Below are 23,619 nucleotides of genomic sequence, written 5' to 3'. Positions count from 1 at the left end.
TACAATTTATTTAAAGTTAATACAATACATTTTTTAATAACTTAATTGTAGATTTTCAAGTATTTATAATGATACATTATTGTTCCTGCTGTTATACATCCCTCACTTAAATTAAAGTGGGAATGAATAAAAAGGGATTAATAATATAAAGAAACAAATTCCAAACATAAATATACTTACTATCACACCAAAAGTATCTTCCAATGATATATAATATTTAACTGGAATCAATCAAACAGATAACCATGAAGAAAATATACTAGACAAATATTTTTTAACAAATAATACAATACATTTGATAATGATTTAAAATATATTTATATAATATAACTCTCCTCCCTCGAGTTTCCTGTTGAGCGCTTCTTTGGTATTGCTAACAAGTTCTAGTGGAGAGGTGTGGTTTTTTAAGATTCAAATTAAGAACATTTGCTACCGTTAAAAGCAAATAAAAGATTATAAATTTTGATAAACCATTTTCTATAATTTAAATATAGATAAAAAATGATTTTGTTTTACTTTTACTAAATATCGGAGATCAGTAGAGGTATCATTTGCGTGACCTAGTCCAGATTTTTTATAAAAACCTTTTTTTAGCCCGGCCTGGGTTTTATATTTTCAGGCCCGGCCCCTTGGATTTTTTTAAAAATATATTACATTTACTCTTAATTTTTATATAAAACCTGGCCCGGGTATAAAAATTTTTTATAGACCCGAGCTTAAAATACGGACCGGCCAATGTACCCAGGCTGGGCATAAAGAAGGTCTCATATAAATTGAATAAAATGAATTATATGAATAATACAAAATTGAAAAAATTTGGAATGGGAGCTAGTTCTTTTTCAAACGGTATGTATGAACGAGAACAGGAGCTAGCTCCTTTTAAAATTTTTATTGTTTAAATACTAATCGACTTTATTATTTTATTTACGTATCCAAAAAGTTAAAGTAGGATATAGATAAGTTTATAATGGATCGCCTTTATAAATTTAATCTTTTTTTCAATGTTTCATAAATATTATAGGTTGTAAAGAAAGGGGGTTCAAATTTTAATCTATTTGAAAATCGAATTCAAAATATAGATATTTGTGTTTTTCTTTTTATATAAGGAAACGAACTTTAGTTGCTAGACATAGAGCAATGACATATATAATACCTAGACTGACGATTCATTTATTAAATGTGTACATCAATGCAAATCAGCTGGAGACGCCATCTTGGTTACACTAATCATTATAAAAATTTTAAACGAGAGCCTAATTTATTCCTAAATCTGATGCAAACTTTATTAAAGAATTACCGGATCATCGAGATAACAAGGAAGCAAGTTTTCAATTTAATAGTAGTTTTTAACATGAGAATAATTACTATATGTGTTATCAAAATGGCGAGTCCAGCTGATTTGCTTTTAACGATGATAAAAATGCATTTTAATTAATGAATGAATCGTCAGTCTAGGTATTATATATGTTATTGATATAGAGATAGGCCTGAGTTTCTAAATTAAAGACATGTATCTTGAAAACCATCCTCTTTTAATCTTATTAACAAGAAAGTTCATTAGAAATAATTTTAAAACTTAATATTTTAATTTAATCATATTCCTTTCCTCGCCCTCCCCTACCCAATTCCCATTTTTTTTAAAAATTTATATCATACTGAGGTAAAGCTATACTTTATTTAAAGAGCTACTGAATATATACTATATGAATATGATAAATAATTTATAAGAGACTATTAAAGTGATTTTAACATGATAATATAATTGAAAATGAGTAACATAATTAATCTCTCTTGTTAGATATAGAAAATTGATATTAAATAACTAAATGTAATGTATATTAAATATTATTATCTAAAATAATTGTTTAATTTTTATAATATATTAAATTTGTATAATTTAAAAAGTTATATTATAACATTATATGAGTATCATTTTTCTTAAAAATATATTTGAAAATTTCAAAGAAGGTTTAAATCTGTTTATGATTTATAAGTTTTGGGCTAGAAAAAGAAGATTTACCCACTTTAAATATACCTTTATGACTAGTAATTTTTAGGCCGATTTTTGGTGCTTTTGGATTTACCAGATTTCTTAACCCTTCTGGCTTTGTTATAGGAACGTTTGCCGTCATTTGAAACCAACTCTTGATAAACAGTTATTTTCTTGTCACTCTTAGGACCCCCTTTTATCATTTTTCTCTTTATCACTCCCCGTGATTTGATTCTTTTTTTAGTCATTTTATCCTCGCGGATGTCTTGATTTTTACTTAGGAGATGTTTGGTTTTTTCTTTTGCAGGACCAATAGAATCATTTTTAACCCTCAAATCGTAAGAATTCATTTCGACGTTATTCTCGTGTACCGTTCTTTTGTTATTATTAGAAACGCTCTTAACTCGAGCCTCAGATTCTTCCAAAGTCATATCAATACTGTTTCTCCTTCTTTTATCACCATTATATCCGCTGTTAAAACTATGATCTAAATTTTTCTCCTTCTTTAAATTTTTTTTGCTATTAACTGAAGATTGTTTGTTTGAATAAGTATATTTCCTATGGTCTATTTTTTTCCCCATACTTGATATTTTTGTGTAGTTTTTATTCTTATTGATAACTTTGTTCTGATTTTCCTTTTCATTTTGAGTTTCGTCAATTTGTTCAGATTCATTAGAGGATAATAATTGTTCTCTTCCTGAAACATTCGTGATGTTTTTGTTCTTACGATAGTACTTATTGTTAGTTTGGCTCCTACTATTAGATTGATTTTTCCCATCATATTTTATTCTTCGGCCTATCTTTTTGCTGATATTTTCCTTTTTACTGTCATCGTATTCACTGGAAGACAAATCTTGGTTAGATTGGCTGCTCGATTCTTTCTTCGCCACTTCATTCTCGCTATAAGAACTATCGTGACTACCTTCTTCAATATATTCGTAAATTTTGGTGTGATCGGTGCTTTGAAGGCCAACCGGTTCTACATTTTTATTTCTTTGTCCTGCATTATTTTTTCCTTTACCGTTTGAAACCTTGTCATCAATATCTTTCTGTCCGTCGTAATTTGCGTTAGTTTGTAGGCGATTGCGGGAATATTGTAAAGTTAATTTGTCATTAAATTTCTTATTTTCTTTATTGGAGCTTTTATAGAGGGTCTTGGGTGTTTGATCGTATTTAGCTCTTTTTTTCTTGTAATTAGTCTTTTTATTCATATTAGCTTGATTAATTGCATCGTCTTCACCATCTTTGTCATATATAGAAAAATTATAATGTTCGATCTTAGTGCCGGTTGGTAGAGCAATTTTAACTTTAATTAAATGTAAAAGAATAATTAGTTTCTCAAATAATCGCTGCAATTATTAAATTTAAGGGAGAAAAAGCAATCAATTTTAATTTATTTAGATAAAAACAACTAAACTTCTTTAAAATAATAAAGTATAAATATTTTACTTCAAATAAAGGTACTTTTAATCATCTGGGGGGTATAGGGTATTTAAATGGGAGGACAATATTAGTTTTCACTTTTGTAGTTATGCCATGGGGAGTGGCATCTGGGGTTTAACCAAAGAAAATTTTGCGATTTTTAAAACATGAGTACTATTGTGCATTACAAGTATTTTAATAAAAAAATGAGCTAATATTACATTAGTTTATAGGGTTTTCCATTAAAGCAAGGAAGGGCCCACATCATTTTTAACCTTTTTGATTTTCTTATAATTATATTTGTTTTTAATCATTTAAAAAAATATAAATACCAAGCAGAAGTATGGGTCTAGTGTAGATCATTTGAAAACCCAAACAACTGATTTAAAAAAATGTTAGGGAATACTTTATTATAAAAGATGAAAGAAAAATATCACTTGAACAATGGTTCATAAAGTTTAGAGCTGCACCGATATTAAATATCGATATCAAATCGGCACCTATATTAGACTTTTGAAAAAATACCGGATCAACCGATATTTTTCAAAAATTCGGAAAAAATTCTTAAATCCAAAAATAAAAATCATGCAATTGCATAATAATACAAAATTTAACCAATTTAAAATGTATTTATTTCTTTTTACATATAATTAAACATTATTTTTTTATAAAATAAATAAATGATGATTATTTAATATCGTTAAAATTTGCCATATTGAGATTTTTATTCGCATTTTTGTATTTTTTTCCAGATTTTTCTAAAAGTATAACACATTATTTTTATAAATAATGCATTCTATTTTTAATAATTAAATTATTTATAATAGGTTTCAATGAATACCTTTAGACAGAATGCAACTGATGAAGGTTGTACTTAGTTATTATTTTATAGATTTAAATCTGCCAATTTTTGAAATTGGGATAATTTTTTTAGCTATAAATATGCTAATGGGGATGAACAAAAATACCAGTCTAGAAAGATTATTGGAGCATAATTCCCGATTTCTGAATCAATAAATAGCCAAACTAATAAATTGGTTTGAATGGCTGTTTATCTATATCCATGTAAACGACAATAATACTTTGGCTCCTCAAAGCGAATTTTCTGATTTCGATAAACTTTACAAAGTCCAACCATATGACTATGAAAAACTTTAGAAGAGCTGGTATGCTGATGAAGGGGGGGGGGTATTTTAAACCCATATGCCACTAAGGTTATAAAAATATATAAAACATTAAATTGAATATTAGAACACTATTCTGTTCCGTACGTTTATATCAGTCTGAATCCCGGACAAAAATAACAAAATGGATTAATACTATTGATTTTAAAAATTGCATCTGATTATTTTTCAAAAAAAGTGTCTATACAAATGCTGACTACAAGAGCTTATTTTAAATATGGTTGAAGATTTTAAACCAAAAACTACTTTCAAATAATTAAACGTTACCAAAAAATATACTATTTATTCTAAAAAATATTCATATTTATTTTCATAAATATTATAATTTTAAATATATTCAATTCATTTAAAAACACGCAGGAGAGAGACTATAATCTTAAAATAGAAACTAATTTTATTTGAAAAATTTCCAACTCCGGAAATATTATTATAAATTCCTAGTTTGTTTCTTGATATTATTATAAGTAAAGTTATATTCAAATAAATTTATATATTTGGGTGGTATATTGTTAGTAATTTAGAATCAAACGATTTTTATTTTGTTTTTTATTACATTTTATAAAATTTACTTTTACCATTTTAAATATTTTTGATAATTTTTATAAATTTATTTTTTTATGTTTGTTCTTCCGTTAAATAAGCACGCCAAAATTTTTTATGAAGGCTATTCCTACAATTATCATAAAACTACTATAAATTAAAGATACAAATGTACATTATATAATGCTGAAAAATGTCGTCATTTTGAAATATTAGTGAAAATAATTATTCATTGAGATATATGCCTCATATTAATCCTATAAACCCACATGAATATAAAATTGAACATGCTATAAACACTATGAAAATAAAAGCCTCTGAAACAAATCAAGCCAAATATACGCAGAAGAAATGTCTAAATTGTCTCCCGAATCCAGAAAAAGGCTTCCGAATGAGGATAGTATCAAGCATACACTTAGAAATCACCAAATAAAAAGGCTTCCTCCTATTCCGACTACATTGAAAGAGTTAAGTATTTCAGGTTAAATCATATTTAAGTCATTATTTTTTTGAAAATATCTTTTAATATTAGAGGATTGAGATACAACGGGATTTCCCACGAACGAGAGATTTCTTTTGCATGATAATGGCAGATGCAGATGAATGAATAATTATATTCGCTACCGATTATATGCTCAAGATGTTAGCCGAAATCAAGTCTTGGAATATAGACGGGGATTTCAAATTGGCACCTCATTTATATTTGCATATGTAATTAAAATACCCTTTAAAACGTTATTTGTTACAGCGGCATACTTTTTGCTACAAAGAAAAATGTATAAAAATTAAGAAGTTTATAAGATTTTACTTGAAAAAGCTTAAGAACGCAATTTAGTGATAGACCATTTATATGGATTTTGAAAAGGCTTCAATCAAAGCCGTTGAAAATATTCTAGGTTTCTTTTAATGATTTAATTATATTATATATTTGTTGTAGACAGGCGCGTATGCAGAAATTTGGTCTGGGGAGGGGGGATAATAAATTTTTTTAAGAAATATTATTGTTTTTTAAAAATATCAAGCATAAATTTATTAGGACTAATAACTATTCCTAATACACAATTTTAAATTAATGTGAATTATAAAAAAATTATATGTAAAGAATCACTTAAATGACCCAAAATTGAAATTTGAATTTTTTGAGCCTTTACATAAAAAGTTTCTTAGGAATAATTGTATTTTGTATGTTATATATTTACAATGTAAAATCCAATCTTCGTTGGGATTGAGCTAATTTTTCAATTATCTCATCCTTGCTTGTCGTCAAATGCCTGTGAATATTCAAAAGATCCAAACCTTTCAAACTACTTTCACATGTTGTACTTCTTGGTATGTTTTTCAGAGACCTGAGTATTTTAATTTTTTTAAATATACTCGGGCCGGGCCCGAAATTTTTAAAAAAACACCCAAGCCGGGCCTGAATTATTTAAAAAAAACACCCAAGCCGGGCCTGAATTATTTAAAAAAAACACCCAGGCCGGGGTGTATTTTTTAAAACAGCCTATATTTGAAATTGTTATTATTAGCTATAAAAATCATAAATAAATATAATTTATTTTAAAAAAATCCGAGCCGGGCCTGAAAATTTTATTTAAAAATAGCCAGGCTGAGCCTGAAAATTTAAAAAAAAAGCCGAGCCGGGCCTTAAAAATTTTCTTAAAAAAGGCCGGGCCTGAAAATTAAAAAAAAACCCAGGCCGATGTTTTTGAAAAGTAATACTTAAAATAGTTGTATAATTAAATAATACATTCTAATGAGAAATAAAATTTGTAATAAGCATTGAATCCAATAATTTTCTTGCTTCTGAGGAAATATTTCATTGTGATATTTCAGTAATAGCAAATAATTGGCTCTTCTAACTCCTTAAAAGCTGTTACTGCTTGATGTCAGAGACTCTATCTTGTTTGACAAGGTGCAATCTCTTTTTCTCTGTTGGACAAGAAGTTTCAGAAATAATTATTATTTGACTAGAAATTTGAAAATGGTAGATACATATTACGCCACTAAAAATTTGAAAATAATAAGTAAATATTACGTCGGAAAACTTGAAATCGAAATTAATTGATAAAATAACTTAGTAGATAAATGTGATAATAAATATAATTAAATATATATTTAATATGAGATACGAATAAATATTAACAAATAAAAATTAATATAAACAATAATATTTTTGAAAAATATATCTGGCATCTGCATTTTTTGGCTTTGGAGAGGGGGGGGGAGAAGGGGGGTTTGCCCCCCCCCCGCTGCGTACGCCAATGGTTGTAGATAATAATAATATATGTAAATAATATATTTACAAGATAAACACATTAAAAATTTACCACATATAAAATTTTTTCTTTAATCATCCGGTTGCAATAATTTTATTTCTTTCATTAATTTTAATGAACCCTACTGAACTTCCCCTTATAGATTGTGGAGTATGTTATGTAAAAATTATTGTGATTCCGAAATCAGTGAAAGGTTTCGAGAGGAAAAATAAAGCATTTAATACTGGAAGAAAATGTTTTCGGTGTCTGACCACTTGATGGCAGAATGTAAAATGCCAGCATATTTGTTAAAAAAAGTGTAAATCCAAATTCTATCGCGAGGAATTGGATGGTATAAGTCAACCTAGCTGCTCAAGTAATTATAATGCGAAGATAAAAAAAGAAAAGTTGGGACTGATTAATTATAACAAGATGAACGAATTAGATTCCAGGATGAAGTACTATGGCAATCGAGTGTGGCCACCAAGGACTTATCAAGGGAATATTCAACAATCAAGCGGCCGATTAGTGAACTCCATGAAAAAATCTATAAAAAAGGTGTTCCGGATTCCGCAAGTGAATGCAATACAAGATACTCTAGGAGACTTGGTATGTATAATTAAAGGCCAGATCAAAGAGGGGGAAGAATATACAGACGCGGAGATGGAAGAAATAAAATTGTCGAAACGGAATGATTAAAGAAAAAATTTTATATGTGGTAAATTTTTAATGTGTTTATTTTGTAAATATATTAATATTGTCTATGTGAGGACTTGATTATAGAATGTATTTTGGACCAGTGGATCTTGAAATTTTTTAAATTTCGTATTTTCCTTTTCCTGATGTTTATAGGAATTATTTTCGAGTATATTGTTGTAAATCGACAGTCGAAAACTGAGCCAAGTTTGGGGTCAAAAAAAATTCACACAAAATTACTTGAGTCATGAATATGAGTCGACTAGAGGACGAATATTTGGTTTTTATTAATTAACAAAACAATTATTTCCTACTTTAGACTTTCAAGAATCGTGAATATGAATTATATAATTTATTCTGTTTCTAATATTCTTTTACTTTCAACATGAGGCGTGAATACGAATTATATACCTGAGTTTAATAGAGGACGAATAGTTCATATGAACTCAAGTCGTCAAGTTGAGTCAACTAGAGGACGAGTATCAAATTAGTCATTACAAATTAAGATATTTGTTCTGTTTAATTTAAGACTTTCAACTTGAGGAGTAAATAGGAATTATAAATTTGAGTCGACTAGAGGACGAATATTTCAAATTAGTCATTATTAATTAAGATATTTTTCCTGTTTTTTATATTTTCTTACTTTTAATAAAATGATCACAAATGGCAGCAGAGCAGGTGAATAAATTTGCAATAAATCACATCACATTAAATTTAATAATCGTGCGCTAACGTAGAATAATGTTTTTTGTTTAAAAAAGAACCATCATATTTAAAAAAATTATAAGCGTTTTTAGCTATTTGGATTGAAGGGGAGGGGGGAGGCACTATGTTTTTGAAAAAAGACATGACTTTTAAAAAAACTGTTTAAGCAGGGATTCAAAAAACCTGGATAAAATTTTTGTTGAGTTAGCATCCCTGTGTTTAAGTAATTAAATATAAATTTTATTTGTAAAATAGTAAGCTATCTAAATTAATTTTGATATAAAATTATCCCAATAAAAGTCAAAAATAAAGCCAAGGTTTGTTTGAACATTCTAGAACTCTGGTTCATCGAAAAAGTGAGCATTTAAATAATACATAGCCACTGTTGAAAGATGTTTAATTAAATAATAAATATGAGTGTCAAGAAATTAAAACCAATTTTGTGTTATTCAAAATTAATAAAAACAATATTCAATAAAACCTACAATTAATTTAATCTATTTATTTTCCACTTTTAGGTAGAGACACCATCCAAGGATGTTTCTATCATCTAACTCAATCTACCCATAAGAAGATTCAAGAATTAGGATTAGAATCAACATATCGTAATGATCCATCGTTGTTTATTTGCAGCAATGATCGACGAGTTAGTATTTGGAATATTTAAAGACAATTGCATCGAATGAAAACAGAGAATTATTGTTATATTTTGATAAAAATTCTGTGAATGGAGAGTTAAGAAATGGGAGAAACTGGCAAAGACAAAAAGATCCATTGTTTCCACCAGAAACATGGAATATATTCAATGGTACAATTGCTGGGGAAAATCGAACAAATAATGTATGTGAAGGGTGGAATAGTCGATTTCAGCATATTATAGGTCACAAAAAGCCTAAGATATAGGAACTAATTGAAAAGATGAGGATGAAAATAGCCGTCGACATGGGTAAAATCGGTCAATGGAGTATTGAAGCTACACTCCCAAAAAAAATCGTAGTTATGCCACAAAACAAAATATTTTGAAAAATTTATGTATTGATTTTTTAGAAGAGAAAAGGGACTTACCTAATTTTCTCTCTTCAATTGGAGAACATTGTTTCATTTGAATAATGACTTCTATTGTTTCATATATCATTTTATTAAAATAAAAATATAATTATTTCTTTTCTGTAAATTTTAAAAAAAATTCATAAGCAAAATAATAATTATAAGATTTGAAATATATAATAATCAGTGCTGATAATCACCTCTGAAATATATGTTTTTTTTTATTAAAATGGTCAGTATTTTTTATTACTTTTGTCAGTATTTAATTTAAATTGGGCAGTAAAAAAAAATAATTTAAGCAAGTTTTTTATTAATTTTTTATTCAGCCAGTTAAATTTTTATAGTAGACATTAAATACTTAAGTAAAATAATTTTTATCAAATAGAAGACTTGAATTGCTAATTTCCTATTTCGCCACTGAATAGCATTAAAAACATAAAAGGGTGCTATTTGAGAGTTAGTAAAAGTCATGCTATTATTTTCGCCAATTAATGACAAATATCAAGTTTGTGACATAAAACATAATATATTAAAACATAAAAGGGCGCTATTTGAGAGTTAGTAAAAGTCATGCTATTATTTTCGCCAACTAACGACAAATATCAAGTTCGTGACATAGTACATAATATATTTTATATTCCAAAAATTATCAACAAAGATTATTTAAATTTTTAAAATATTTCTAAAAACTTCATAGAAATGATTAATTTATGTAAATTAAATATTTTTTTAGATTTAATTAAAGTAGTGCAGGTCCGGTTCAAAAAATGGTATGAATTTATAAATCCGGGCTAAAATAAGAAATCTGGGCCGGCCTTACTTAGATTATAATAATATTTAGATTAATATCACATAGACTAGGTATCCAATTCGTTTATTTTACAAATATTGTTTTGTTTAATTTTTACCAAACCCCATTATACATTATATTGGTTAGGATTAATTAATAATAATTTAAAAATTTGATTAGGTTTGATATTAATCACTAGTTAATATTTATAATTTTGTTTAACAATTTTATCTGGTAAATTTTTATTTGGAAAAATTTTATAGGAATTTTTTTAATTATATATTACAAATTTTATTATTAATATATAATTTTTCAATTTTTATATGATTCTCTTTCATATCCATATAGTCATTGCAATCCACTCAAAGATTGAAAGATATTTTATTTGGAGATTGGAGATTTTTTTCCCTATTTTTGTTAATTATCTAAAAATAATTTTATATTTTATAAGGATCAAAAAATAGGCGAATTATTTTCTGTGGGATTTTTTTTCTGGATAATTTTTTCCCCAGGAATTATTTTCCTAGATTCGGCTAAGTGGGCAAATCGGAAATAAAATTCCTAAAAAAAGATGATGAAAATGTGCAAAGCCTTCTCCCGACCTCCAAAAATTTCGTCAGGCTGATGGGAAAAAAATGTTTTATAAATTTGATTTTAAAAAATCTATTGTTTAAAAAAAATGAGGGAGTTTTCAAAAAAGCCGGGCCAGAGTAAAAAAAAAATTTTGTTTATTTTTCTCCCTATCGGTTTTGAAATTTTTATACCAATCTGTTTATAAATAAATAAATTTTAATCTATGAAAGTTAATTGTCATTTATGACCGGTTAAAATTTAAAATATCGGCCGATACTGATACTGGGTGGGTACATCTCTGATAAAATAACTCATGATTTAAGAGTTTAACCATATAAAAAATTTGGAGTGGGCTAAGGATTCGAAAAAAGCCTTCAATCTATAAATCCCCCAAAAATAGGAACAATGGAATATGAGTGAGTATATGGTGTACACAAACATGTGTTTGTTTGTTTGGTCATTAGATTAGATTACTATAAACTTCTCCCAGCAAAGAATATACCTAATTATCGTTTTAATAAAATTGCATTCTAATTTATATATTAAACTGAAAAAATATTAAATTATTAATTATTCAAAATGCATATGTTGAAAAACTTATTTAGTTTAAATAACTACATCAAAAAAATAAATGACACCTTTTTTCACAATCACTCATGAAATAAGACAAACATATCAGTTATATTAGATTTTATTAGTGATAATTTGAGTCGCTTGTAAAATAATTTATTTCGGTTTTATAAAGTGGAAATCTCTCAAATATTAGAACCTTTGGTATTGGTGCTTTCATTTGATTCTTCCTTATCGAATTCCGACTTTAGGGTTTTATCGTATACTTTTCCAGGTTCTGAAATATCACTCGGTTCAAAACTAGTGTCCGTATCATTTGTTGTTTTTCGACGATGACCCTCTTTAGGCGTTGGGTTAAAATATCGTTTTATACCTTGATCACTTGGGTCTAGCTCATGTTTGCTATTTGTTTAGTAAAATCACATTAAAAATTTCAAATGCTAAAACTGAATCTGATTATTTGTTACACAAAATAATTTACTAACGATCTTATTATTTTATATTTTTCGCAAATTCTCACATTTTCTTAGACTTTGCATTCGGCAGAGCGACTGGATAGATATCTTCTTGCCCAACATTTTGCGTGTTATTGACTAAGGCCGAAACGGGATGATAATGCAATTTGCCGCAAGGCTCCACGAGGTGCATAACCTAGAATTTTATGATTCATGCTAATTTAATAAACTTAGCGCAACTGTGTTCGAAATCGAAAATAAATTACTGAATATCTTTTTGGCAATTTAATTATTTTATTACATGGGGTTTTTTTTAAATTAACACTTAGAAAAAGAATGGGCACACTCATCTCTTTATTTAAGTATTCAAATTATTGGTCTTGGGTAATCGCGATTGAATTAATCAAAACTATTTTTAAATATAACTTTCTCGGATGGTATATCGGCGTCTAACCACATCTTAATGTTATCGTCCCCATCTATAATTCCCTGAAAAATAAAAATATTTTTTTACTTTCAAAAATAATATTGGAACTAATTTATTTGTATTTAACCCGAGTGAAAAAATCAAAAGTTCTCAATACTTACAGGCATACGATCGTGTATCCAAGAAACTGATTGATGAGCTGGGACAGTCAATATAGTATAAGAGTACAGTTTCGATTCAGGCTAAGAAAGAAAAAAATAACAATTAACTAGTGAAATTCCAATTAATTACTTTTGAGTATAAATAGAGTCAATCCTTCATAGTCAAGATATTTTTTTTAAAAAGCTATTTGTAAAATTAATAAACTGAATATAAAGCAAATTCATCTAAATTATTTTTATTAAGAGTGCTATTGATAATTTTATAAATGTTTATATAAGATTTGCGTTCTATTTTAAACTTTCTTATATATAATTTTATATCTATTTATTAATATAAAAATTTTATATCTATTTATAAATATAAAAATTTTAACATTTCAGGGATTTAATTTGAAATAAACAAAATAAAATAGACAACATAAACTTACAATAAATCATTTCACCAAAAAATGAGAATCCAGGGTTAAATTATCTTCGTTTTCTCTATTTTTAAATGTTTTTAAGTTAATATCTTGCCAAGATAAGAATTAAAATTAAATTATAATAGAAGCATAATTTAATATTTTATTCTGTTAATTTGGCAGATAGAATTATTAATTAATTACCTTATTTTTTGCTCTCCTATTTCTTTTAGTATGATATATTTTTTTATACGGAAATTAACCAAAAAAATGTAATTAAACTGACAAATATGGTTTTATTATAGTAATCGAAAATTTTCTATTTAATAGTAAAAAAAATGGCGTATACTATTTTAAGAAAATTACTTCTTCACAGTGTATATCAAATAAACCAGCCATGGTTAAAAGCTTAGGACAAGACCAAACGTATTCCCGGTCATTTCCAACATTTTTGACTTGCGCTAAATCGTTTGGTAAGATTCCGCATTCGGGAAAATAGAAAAAATAGGGTTGCTTATTTTTCTCATTCGGCTGCTTTTGCCATTCATAATAGCTTTGAACAAATAATGGTTGATTAATAATTTCGAATATTCGTAATAATAAAAATTCGATATAAGGGACTTGTAATCACAGTCTAATGAGTTAAAAGTCGATTAGAAATGTTGCACCCTTAGAAGTGCAATTCAACTCATCTGATAGAATTAAAATGAAGGTGCTTAATATTATATATACTGAAAAATTTGTCTTATAATAGTCACTTAATTAGTGATTTATATTTTATTTAGCCTTATATAAATGCATTTAATTGATATAGAATTGTTGGGCTCAATCTCGGTAATTTAATCTGAGCTTTAAAAACTTGATTATAATTAAATTTACTAAAGTGTAGAAGGCACTATACTCGCAGTCGTAAACATGACTAGGGTCTCCGAGGGTTAGGAGACCCCAATAACAATAAGATATGAAAGTATGTATCATTTAGTTATAAATCTATTTCAAAACTTAAATTTTCATACTTTGTTATTAGATATCTTACCTCTATAAAAAGTACTAATGTGCATCCTATTCTAATAATTATATGTTAATTTGATTAGTATTTTAGCATTGCGTAAAAATTAGGATGGGTTTGGCCATTTTACATATTTCCATACATCGTCCGAAAATTATTTTTCCCTAGTTGTTTTTATAATAAAGGAATAATTTCGTGTAAAAAAATTTCTAACTAAATTTGGAATTATAAAAGGAAATTATTAAAAATTAGAAGTATATAACTTTTTAGTAAATATATAAAATAAATTTATAAAATGTGTCAAGACAAAGATAATTATGTCAGATTAAAATATTAGTGAAATAGATAATATAATCGAAAAGGAATAAGAAACTTTCTAATAAAAAAATGAGAATGACTAAGAAGCAAAAACTCTAAACGTTACATCGGCATCACACTAAGAAGCAAAAATGCTAAACGTTACATCGGCATCACTGGAGGATTGAAAGATTGATCCCTTTCAAAATTTCGAAAATACAAATTTTGAAGCCAAAAAATTTTTTTTTTTGTATAATTTAGATTTTAAACACCGATTTAGTCCAGACATATTGAATAGTCTAATGGCCTTTAAATTAAGGATAATAATGTTTACTTGTTCTACCCTAAACAGTCATGCCTGAAATTATTTTGATTACGATTTTGTTGAAATATTGGCTCAATTAATTTGAATAAAATTATAAAAAATATACAAAGATATTTTTTTATTAATATCATTGATTAGATACAATAGTATAATAGCTAAATGATATAGTGTTAGTGATCATATTTTAGGAAGTAGATTTTAAAAGGGGAGTGCTTCCAACGATATTTCTGTCATGCAGATGATGATGACAACTAATAAAGAAACGAAACGTTAAAGTCATCCTTTTTGATTGATTTTGTTCTTGATGACAAAAATAATGAATTTATTTTTAGCAACATCAATTTTGATAAATTTAAGGACTCAATTGGCTAAAAAAAAATTTGAAAAATATTTAGTATAATTTTTGGAGAGTCAAATGTGTTCTAGCCATAGGCGTATGCAGCGGAGGAGGGCAGGGGGTCAAATCCCCCCCCCCTCCAAAGCCAAAAAATGCAGATGCCGGATATATTTTTCAAAAATATTATTGTTTATATAAATTTATATTTGTTAATATTTATTCGTATCTCATATTAAATATATATTTAATTATAATTATTATCACATTTATCTACTAACTTATTTTATCAATTAATTTCGATTTCAAGTTTTCCGGCGTAATATTTACTTATTATTTTCAAATTTTTAGTGGCGTAATATTTATCTACCATTTTCAAATTTCTAGTCAAATAATAATTATTTCTGAAACTTCTTGTCCAACAGGGAAAAAGAGATTGCAACCTTGTCAAACGAGATAGAGTCTCTGCCATCAAGCAGTAACAGCTTTTAAGGAGTTAGAAGAGCCAATTATTTGCTATTACTGAAATATCACAATGAAATATTTCCTCAGAAGCAAGAAAATTATTGGATTCAATGCTTATTACAAATTTTATTTCTCATTAGAATGTATTATTTATATATACATTACTTTTCAAAAACATGACATTGACTTGAAAGAAGATGAGAATAGCGGAGAGTATTTTATCAGAACTCAAGGAAATTAGGGCTAATATTGATGAAGAATTTTATATTTTATTGTTGAGTCAAAAGCAGAGCTATAAGTGTTTAATATTTGTCTCCCTCAACTTGTAGCAAGGCAAGCTCATCGTTAAAACATTAATATAGGATCATTAAAAGAGTATAACTTAAATACAGATACATTTATAACCCAAATAAATGAATTTATTCATCATGCAGCACTTACTAATCTGCAAATATTACTTCCACAAAAGCCTTCCCAACCTTTTTCAGATAATGATAGAAAAAAAAATATTTGTTAGATTTTTATTATGAGGATGTTAAAGTATCTTATGATGCCTTACTAGCTGAATAACTATGTGTATAAGATCAACTATGGTTGATATATTCCCAAAAAATGCTATGGATGCTCTGCATTATTCCAAACACATTTTTAATTAAACTTTTTTAAGAAGAATAACAGAGGCCTGCAGAAGTACCATTTGCAGGGGCTCGGATTTTTTTAAAAATTTTTTACGGCCCGGCCTGGGTTTCTTTAAAAAATTTTTCAGGCCCGGCTTTTTTAAAAAAACTTTTAGGCCCGACTCGGCTTTTTTAAAAAAATTTTCAGGGTCGGTTCGGCTTTTTTTAAAATAAAATTTTCAGGCCAGGCCCGGATTTTTTAAAAATAAATTATATTTATTTTTGATTTTTATAGCTAATAATAACGATTTCAAATATAGGCTGTTTTAAAAAATACAGCCCGGATTGGGTGTTTTTTTAAAATAATTTAGGCCCGGTTTGGGGCCCGGGTATAAAAAAATTAAAATACTGTCCGGCCAGGGGGCCGGGTCTGCAGGTCTCTGAAGAAGTACAACATCTGAAAGTAGAATGAAAGGTTTGGATATTTTGAATATTCATAGGCATTTGACAACAAGCAAGGATGAGATAATTGAAAAATTAGCTCAATCACAACGAAGATTAGATTTTACATTGTAAATATATAACATACAAAATGCAATTATTCCTAAGAAACTTTTTGTGTAAAGGCTCAAAAAATTCAAATTTCTATTTTGGGTCATTTAAACGATTCTTTACATATAATTTTTTTTATAATTCACATTAATTTAAAATTGTGTATTAGAAATAGTTATTAGTCCTAATAAATTTATGCTTGATATTTTTAAAAAACAATAAAATTTCTTAAAAAATTTTATTATCCCCCCCCCCCCCCGAACCAAATTCCTGCGTACGCGCCTGGTTCTAGCATACCAAAAGTTGCAAAAAATAATTTTAAACTTTATCGTTTAGATTTATTAATAAAGCTTTTAAAATTTTAATAAATTAAATGTGGGAAAGTTTAAACCCTATTTTTTTAATCTGACAATTTTTCAGTATCATAAAACATGAATTAATATGATTGAAAGATATTTATAAAGTTAGTAGGCTAGGTCATGGTTAGTAATAGAATAGTTGGCCCTACAAATTAATATTTATCGATCTAAAATATTACTTTTTAATATTTTAAAATTTTAATAAATTAATTGAGGGAAAGTTTAAACCCTATTTTTTTATTCTGACAATTTTTCAGAATCATAAAACATGAATTAATATGATTGAAAGATATTTATAAAGTTAGTAGGCTAGGTCATGATTAATAGAATAGTTGGCCCTACAATTAATATTTATCGATTTAAATATTAATTTTTAATATAATATACTATAAAAATATCAAAAAAAAATTTCCATTTAGAAGGTTTCCAAAAGTACCCAGAGTATGACATGGTTGGGCCAAAAAAAAATTCAGATTCAATTTTCTAAAAAGCACAGTTTTTATAAAATTTAGCTATTTCAAATTGCATGAATTTATTCAGTTTTAAATGAAAAGTATCCCAACCACCCTTGGTTTCCCCTAATTTATTTTAAATTATTATATATATTGAATTTTGGTAAAAAGTTAAAATTTAAATATTTCTTCTTGTGCATTTATATTTTATCTCGAAAAACGTTAGTAAATTTAGTTTCATTTTTTTACCTTACTGATTAGATATAAGAAAATTTTATCAACCAATCTCTACTAATGACTGTGATTAGGCAAAATTTCTAGTCTGTAAAACGCTCAGATAAGGATTTGCAATACAATTTCTGGATTGTCCCATATGCAATATATGTAAAACTCTTTTTTGAAGTGAGTAAGGAATGATTAATTTGTCATTCCAAAATAAAATACCGTCATCATTTTCTATTTCAACTATTCTTATTCTAAACGCTTGTAATTCTGGTGCTTGATTTTGTGTATTTGTACCATTTATAAATATTTTTGCTCTTCTTAAAATTGGATCTTTTGCGGTTTCCTCTCTAAGGTCTTATCTTGACAGAGTTAATGTGTCATAAGTAAGATTTCTTATATATTTCACTGTTTTATTTTAACTTGCTAATCTATCAATTTTCCTCTATTGGGTTTCGCTAGCGCCATTCTTGTACATTATATTATAATCATATGCAGATAATTTATAAGCCCAACGTAATCATCATTGGTTTGTTAATGAGCTTAAATCTCTGTTATTATCATATATCTTTATAGGTTTGCGGTCTGTTCAAATTTTAGTCCATACAAATAGTTATAAAATTTTTCTACGCCCTTTATGTTTTTGCTTCTTTGTCTGTTGTAGAATAATTTTTTTCAGCTTCCTGTACAGTTTTTGAGGTGTAAGTATTGGAAATTCGTTACTATTACCATATTTTTGCATGAGCACAGCTACAAATCTTTGGTTAGATGCATCTGTTTATAATATTAACTCGAGGTCTGGTTTATAAAACTGTATAGTATTTTGTTCTGTTACTATTCCGAATAGCATGAAACGATTACAAAAATAGCATGGTATTATATTTTGGAATGGCAGATTAATCATTTAATCCTCACTTTAAAAAAGAGTTTTACATATATTGCATATGGGACATCTGGATCTCACTTGAGGAAGAGGATATACTTCAAACGGATATCCTACTTTGGTGGAAACGACAAGAGATTTGCCAAAGCTATCAAGATTAGCAAGAAAAATATAGACAATTCCTGTAACTAGTGCTTCTTCTGCGAGGATTTAGCATTGCTGGAAGGTTTTAAGAACAGTTTTTAGAACAAAGAAGAACGTGTTTAATCCAAGAAATGTCGATTCATTATTATTTTTGCATTATAATTACATATAATATCAATTTTATATTTATTTCATAAATATTCTATTGGATCAAATAAATGGTCCATAATTTAAATTATGTATTTTTTTTATACTTTAAATTATTTTCCTAAATTAAACTTTTTGTAGAGGTGTAATGCTGAAATATTTTTTATTAGATTTAAAAAATTGAAAGAATGGCCATAATTAAATTATAAGCGGACTTGAGTTTATATTTTTTATAAATAATGGGCGGGCGGATAAAAACTTTTGGACTAATGGGCAGACAAGGAATTTTAAACAAATGAGCGGGGCAGGCGGGTATATATTTTTTTGAAAACTATAGGCGGGTTGCGGGTTAAATTTTTTTTAAAACATATTAGGTGGGCGGGCTTTTGGTCCAAAAACCCGCCCAATGCAGACCTCTAAAAAGTATATTAAAAATTAAAACCATTGGTATCTTTACAGAATACAAAATTATATATGATATCGGATCAGTAATCGGCCGATATCAATTTAATATTGGAAATATCGGATCGGCCTCCAAAAAGCGGTATCGGTACACCCATATATATCCAAAATTTTACTTAAAATTTTTAAAGTTTTCTAAATTTTAAAATTTTTGCCAAATTATTTTATACTTCCCATTTTAATAAATAACTTTTAAACAGTAAAATCAGTATAGATTACTTTTTTTTCATAAAAATCCCTAAATTAAAAAAAATTAAGTAACTTTCATAAATTTAAAAAAATTAAGCTCAGGGGTTCAAACTGAACCGAACCGCAAAACCGGAATGAACTATGATTCTCTGAACCGTAACCTTAACCGAACCGTTATAAAGAAAATATTAAAAGAGCGAACCGAACTAAATATTTTGAACCGGTTTAAACCGGTTCAAAACGTTAAAAATAATTAATTTTAAATTATTAACCTAAATTTAAAATTTAATTTTCCTTGGGGGCATTTTTTGAATTGGTGATTTCTTTTCAAATTAAATATTTCTATATAATAACATCTAATAGAAATCAAGTACCTTTTACATTCATTTTTATATTATATGGTTTATTTTTTTATCTCATTATAAAAACTTGGATCATAGAATTTAAATGACAATAAATATAATAGTCAGCAATATTTTAATGATATAATGATGTTAAACTAAATATAAATACTATAGTTTAACTTAAATTACCTATTCTGTCATATTATATTAACATCTAATAGAAATAAAGTACTGACCAATTTTTTAATATCATTTTACAATAATTTCTTATTAATTGATATATTCAAAAAAAGTTTCTTAGTTTATATAGAATATATAAGAGTGGGTAATTTGAATTAAACTATACTAGTTATAGTTTAACATCAAAATGTAATTCCTATTTTTAAATGTAAGTCTATTTAATATAAAACACAAATAAATAAAAGTATAAAATAATTTAATGCAATGTTAGTTAATTTATTTAAACTGAAGATTTATAGTAAGATTTTTATTATTTAAAAATACAGATCATTTCAAATTCCATTCTTTAATCATATTTTTTTTTATTTTGCATATATGATAATGGTAAATGCTAACTAACATATTATTTTAATAATAAATATTAGAATTCTGATTTAAAAAAAAATATGATTTTTATAAATAAAAAATTATATCATTAAAATATTTATTGCTGACCATTTTATTTATTGTCATTTAAATTCTATAATCCAAGTTATTCAAAAAAATAAAAATGAAGGTAAAATTGTTTCTATTAAGCTTTTTTATTTATTCTATTTATATAATAAAAGATTTTCATCTATCATCATATAGCTTTTTAGTTATCTATTGGTTCGGGAAAAGTCAAATCCTGTGCGTTCCTATTTTAAATTAGATATCATAAAAAATCAATCTATTTGTAAAATAGAAGATTGTGGTAAGGTCTTAACTGGGGACCATGCTGCAAATCTTGAACGACATATAGAAAGATTCCACAATAGGGAATTCAAATTATTAAGATAACAAAAGAAAATTTGAAAATATTTATGAAATAAAAAAAAACTAATTTGTCTAATTTATATTTCCTAAATTTAATAAAAATATCTATTAGATTATCATGGATAAATTAAATAAGAAATTATAAACTAAAAAGATTTTTCTCTAAAATTAATATATACATGGTTAATGATTAATTTTTTTTAAAATTAAATTTATAAAAACCAGAACAAACCGAAAAGAACCGTTATAAATTATAAACCGAACCAATATGATTTTTTTTTTAAAAACCGAAATGGAACAAAACCTTTATAAAATTTTAAACTAAAAACCGGACCGAACCGTTATACCAAACGGTTCGAAACCCTGATTAAGCTACTATTTTTAGATTAATGTTACAATTTCTTAATTATAATTTTGATATTTAGATCCCAGCCATAATAACAAAATTGAGATCTGTAATTTTATAACTTAATAATTATCAACCCATTATAAAATTATAATAAACCAAATAAGATATTAATGACAATACATATTTCAGTTATCAATATTTATCAATAAATAAATTGCAAAAAGTACTCTAGCAAAATTAAATGTTAGCATTACCAAAACTATTGACAAACTTTATTTACATAAGCATAATTACTTGCATTTTACTTAAATTTATATTAAATATTTTTGGCATAGGTTTTGTGCTTCTCTTCTAAGATGTAACAAATTTAAATTTTTTCTTTTTATATATTTTAAAATCTTTATTTCCAAATTCAATAATATTAAAAAAGGTTTACAATAAGATAAATTTTTGATTACAAATATTAAAAATATACATACCAAACTATAAAAAATAAAATTAAAATCTCAGGGGACCCCAATGAAGGATTTTACCTTCGCCAGCAGATTTCCCTAGAAATTTGATGGTCTAATTTTTTAAGTATTCACTCTTCTCTTGGATGATATATACCCCCCCCCCCCTTTTTTTAAAACCCATATATTTTTTTATAGTCTTTTTTAATGTCTTCATAGATCATAAATATATTATATATTTCTTTTTTATTATATTTAATTTTTAATATATCCATTTTAATATATATTTTTTAATCCTCTGTAATTTTAATGAAAATCAAAAAATAAAAAGAGAAAATTATTTAAAAAAATAATAATATTTAGGTTAAGTTGGTGGGGATTAATGAGCCATGTATAATTCTTATTTATCTTTTAAAATTTAATTTTAATTCTTGATTAATATACAATCACAATTAGAAAACTCTTTCCAAGCAAAAACTTTACAATGAATTCATAAAAAATTGGTTAGATTAGATATCCCAATTTTAAGATGAATCAATGTTGTAAAAATTTTTCTTTAATTTGGATAGTAAGAATAAAAGAACAAATCAAATGATTTGACTATTTCATTCACAACCGTGGTAACTAACAATTTAAGTGATCAATTTAACAAGGCAATTGTGCTCAATACCTTACTAATTAGTGCATTTACCATAAATAAATAAAATTTACTACATTTTTTAAAAATATAAATTCTGAAAAAATTTATTTTTTTTCTTTCTTTATAAGGTTATAAAGTGTTTAATTATAAATTTTATAAGTATTCAACAGTTAATATTGAAATTTTTATCCCTCTACATAGTATAAGTGTAAAAATATATATTGTACATTTTAAATGCTAGTAAAATGAATTAAAAGTTTAATTTTTTTATTGAATATATTAAAAAATTTATCTTACCCTTCAGCTAAAACTATACATCGATACTTATGCTTAAGTGCATTTTTAAACATGGGTTTCAACATTACCCCTTCTTTTCTACAGTTTATTGTCCTAAGTTTAAAATTGCTTCCCTTTTTAAACCAACTAGGAATTAGAGTCCAATACATGGGAATTATCACTAGTTCAGAATAAGCTTTAATTGGGTCTATATGTTTTGAGTTTATCAATATGGGGCTAAAATAAATTCTTATTATATATAATTATATTTAAAAAACTTGTAAGTTTGTGGGGGTTTATTGTAAGAGGGGGCAAATTTACCTCCATATTCAATATATGTAGGAGATTCTTGCTTGTTATTGGAATTAGTATACGTGCACAATTCACAAATATTTTTTGGATTTTTACCACTGAATATAAAGAATATATGTACTAAATATTATTTAAAATGTTACCAAGCTGTTCTCCCACACATTGGAAATAGAATGGATGATACGATATACTAAATGTGTTTAAAAGAACAATTTTGGTTATTAGGTTAGCAGAATTGTTAAAGTAACGAGCTCTTTTTTGGTAGGTATAGCTAACGTGCTACTTTTTTAAAAATTTATTAGCACGCTCCTTTTTTTTGAAGTGGCTAAGTAGCGCTAAAAATATAATGAATATAACTATTAACATAATATCATAATTAATTATAATTTATATGATTTGTTATTTAATTTTGAAATAATATATTTTCAATTTGTAATTTATATTTTCAATTTGTAATTTATATTTTCAATTTGTAATTTATATTTTCAATTTGTAATTTATATTTTCAATTTGTAATTTATATTTTAATTAATTTGTAATTTATATTTTCAATTTGTAATTTATATTTTCAATTTGTAATTTATATTTTCAATTTATA

The 23,619-nt window shown here is 26.2% G+C and overlaps 1 protein-coding gene across 2 annotated transcripts; it reads right to left on the bottom strand.

Annotated features, from left to right (window-relative positions):
* Positions 1-1,806: 1,806 nt before the first annotated feature.
* On the bottom strand, positions 1,807-23,290 carry LOC135922859 (myb-like protein X). Of its 2 annotated transcripts, none has more exons than XM_065457360.1 (9): positions 23,165-23,290; positions 22,988-23,119; positions 22,731-22,946; positions 13,583-13,769; positions 12,816-12,896; positions 12,654-12,716; positions 12,293-12,423; positions 11,972-12,174; positions 1,807-3,296 (listed from the first exon to the last, which is right to left on the bottom strand). In XM_065457360.1, exons 1-9 carry the CDS (start codon positions 23,182-23,184, stop codon positions 2,044-2,046), a joined length of 2,286 nt encoding a protein of 761 aa, XP_065313432.1. In that variant the 5' UTR covers positions 23,185-23,290; the 3' UTR covers positions 1,807-2,043. The 2 variants fall into 2 exon arrangements, with proteins under 2 accessions (XP_065313432.1, XP_065313433.1); XM_065457361.1 differs by having other exon boundaries at positions 1,814-3,233.
* Between the last annotated feature and the right edge of the window lie 329 nt (positions 23,291-23,619).

The sequence above is a fragment of the Gordionus sp. m RMFG-2023 genome, chromosome 1 (assembly GCF_954871325.1).
Source record: "Gordionus sp. m RMFG-2023 chromosome 1, tfGorSpeb1-WG-v2, whole genome shotgun sequence".
Lineage (NCBI taxonomy): Eukaryota > Metazoa > Nematomorpha > Gordioida > Chordodea > Parachordodidae > Gordionus > Gordionus sp. m RMFG-2023.
Note: the sequence above shows the minus strand (reverse complement) of the source record. Positions and strands in the feature narration are given on the sequence as shown.

Excerpts from the sequence above, each read along its gene's own strand:
- LOC135922859 (XM_065457360.1), bottom strand. The coding sequence starts at position 23,184 with ATGTGTGGGAGAACAGCTTG. Across the intron at positions 23,120-23,164 it reads ATGTGTGGGAGAACAGCTTG|TGGTAAAAATCCAAAAAATA; the intron begins GTAACATTTTAA and ends CTTTATATTCAG. Across the intron at positions 3,297-11,971 it reads TGAAAGCACCAATACCAAAG|TTAAAATTGCTCTACCAACC; the intron begins GTTCTAATATTT and ends ATTTAATTAAAG.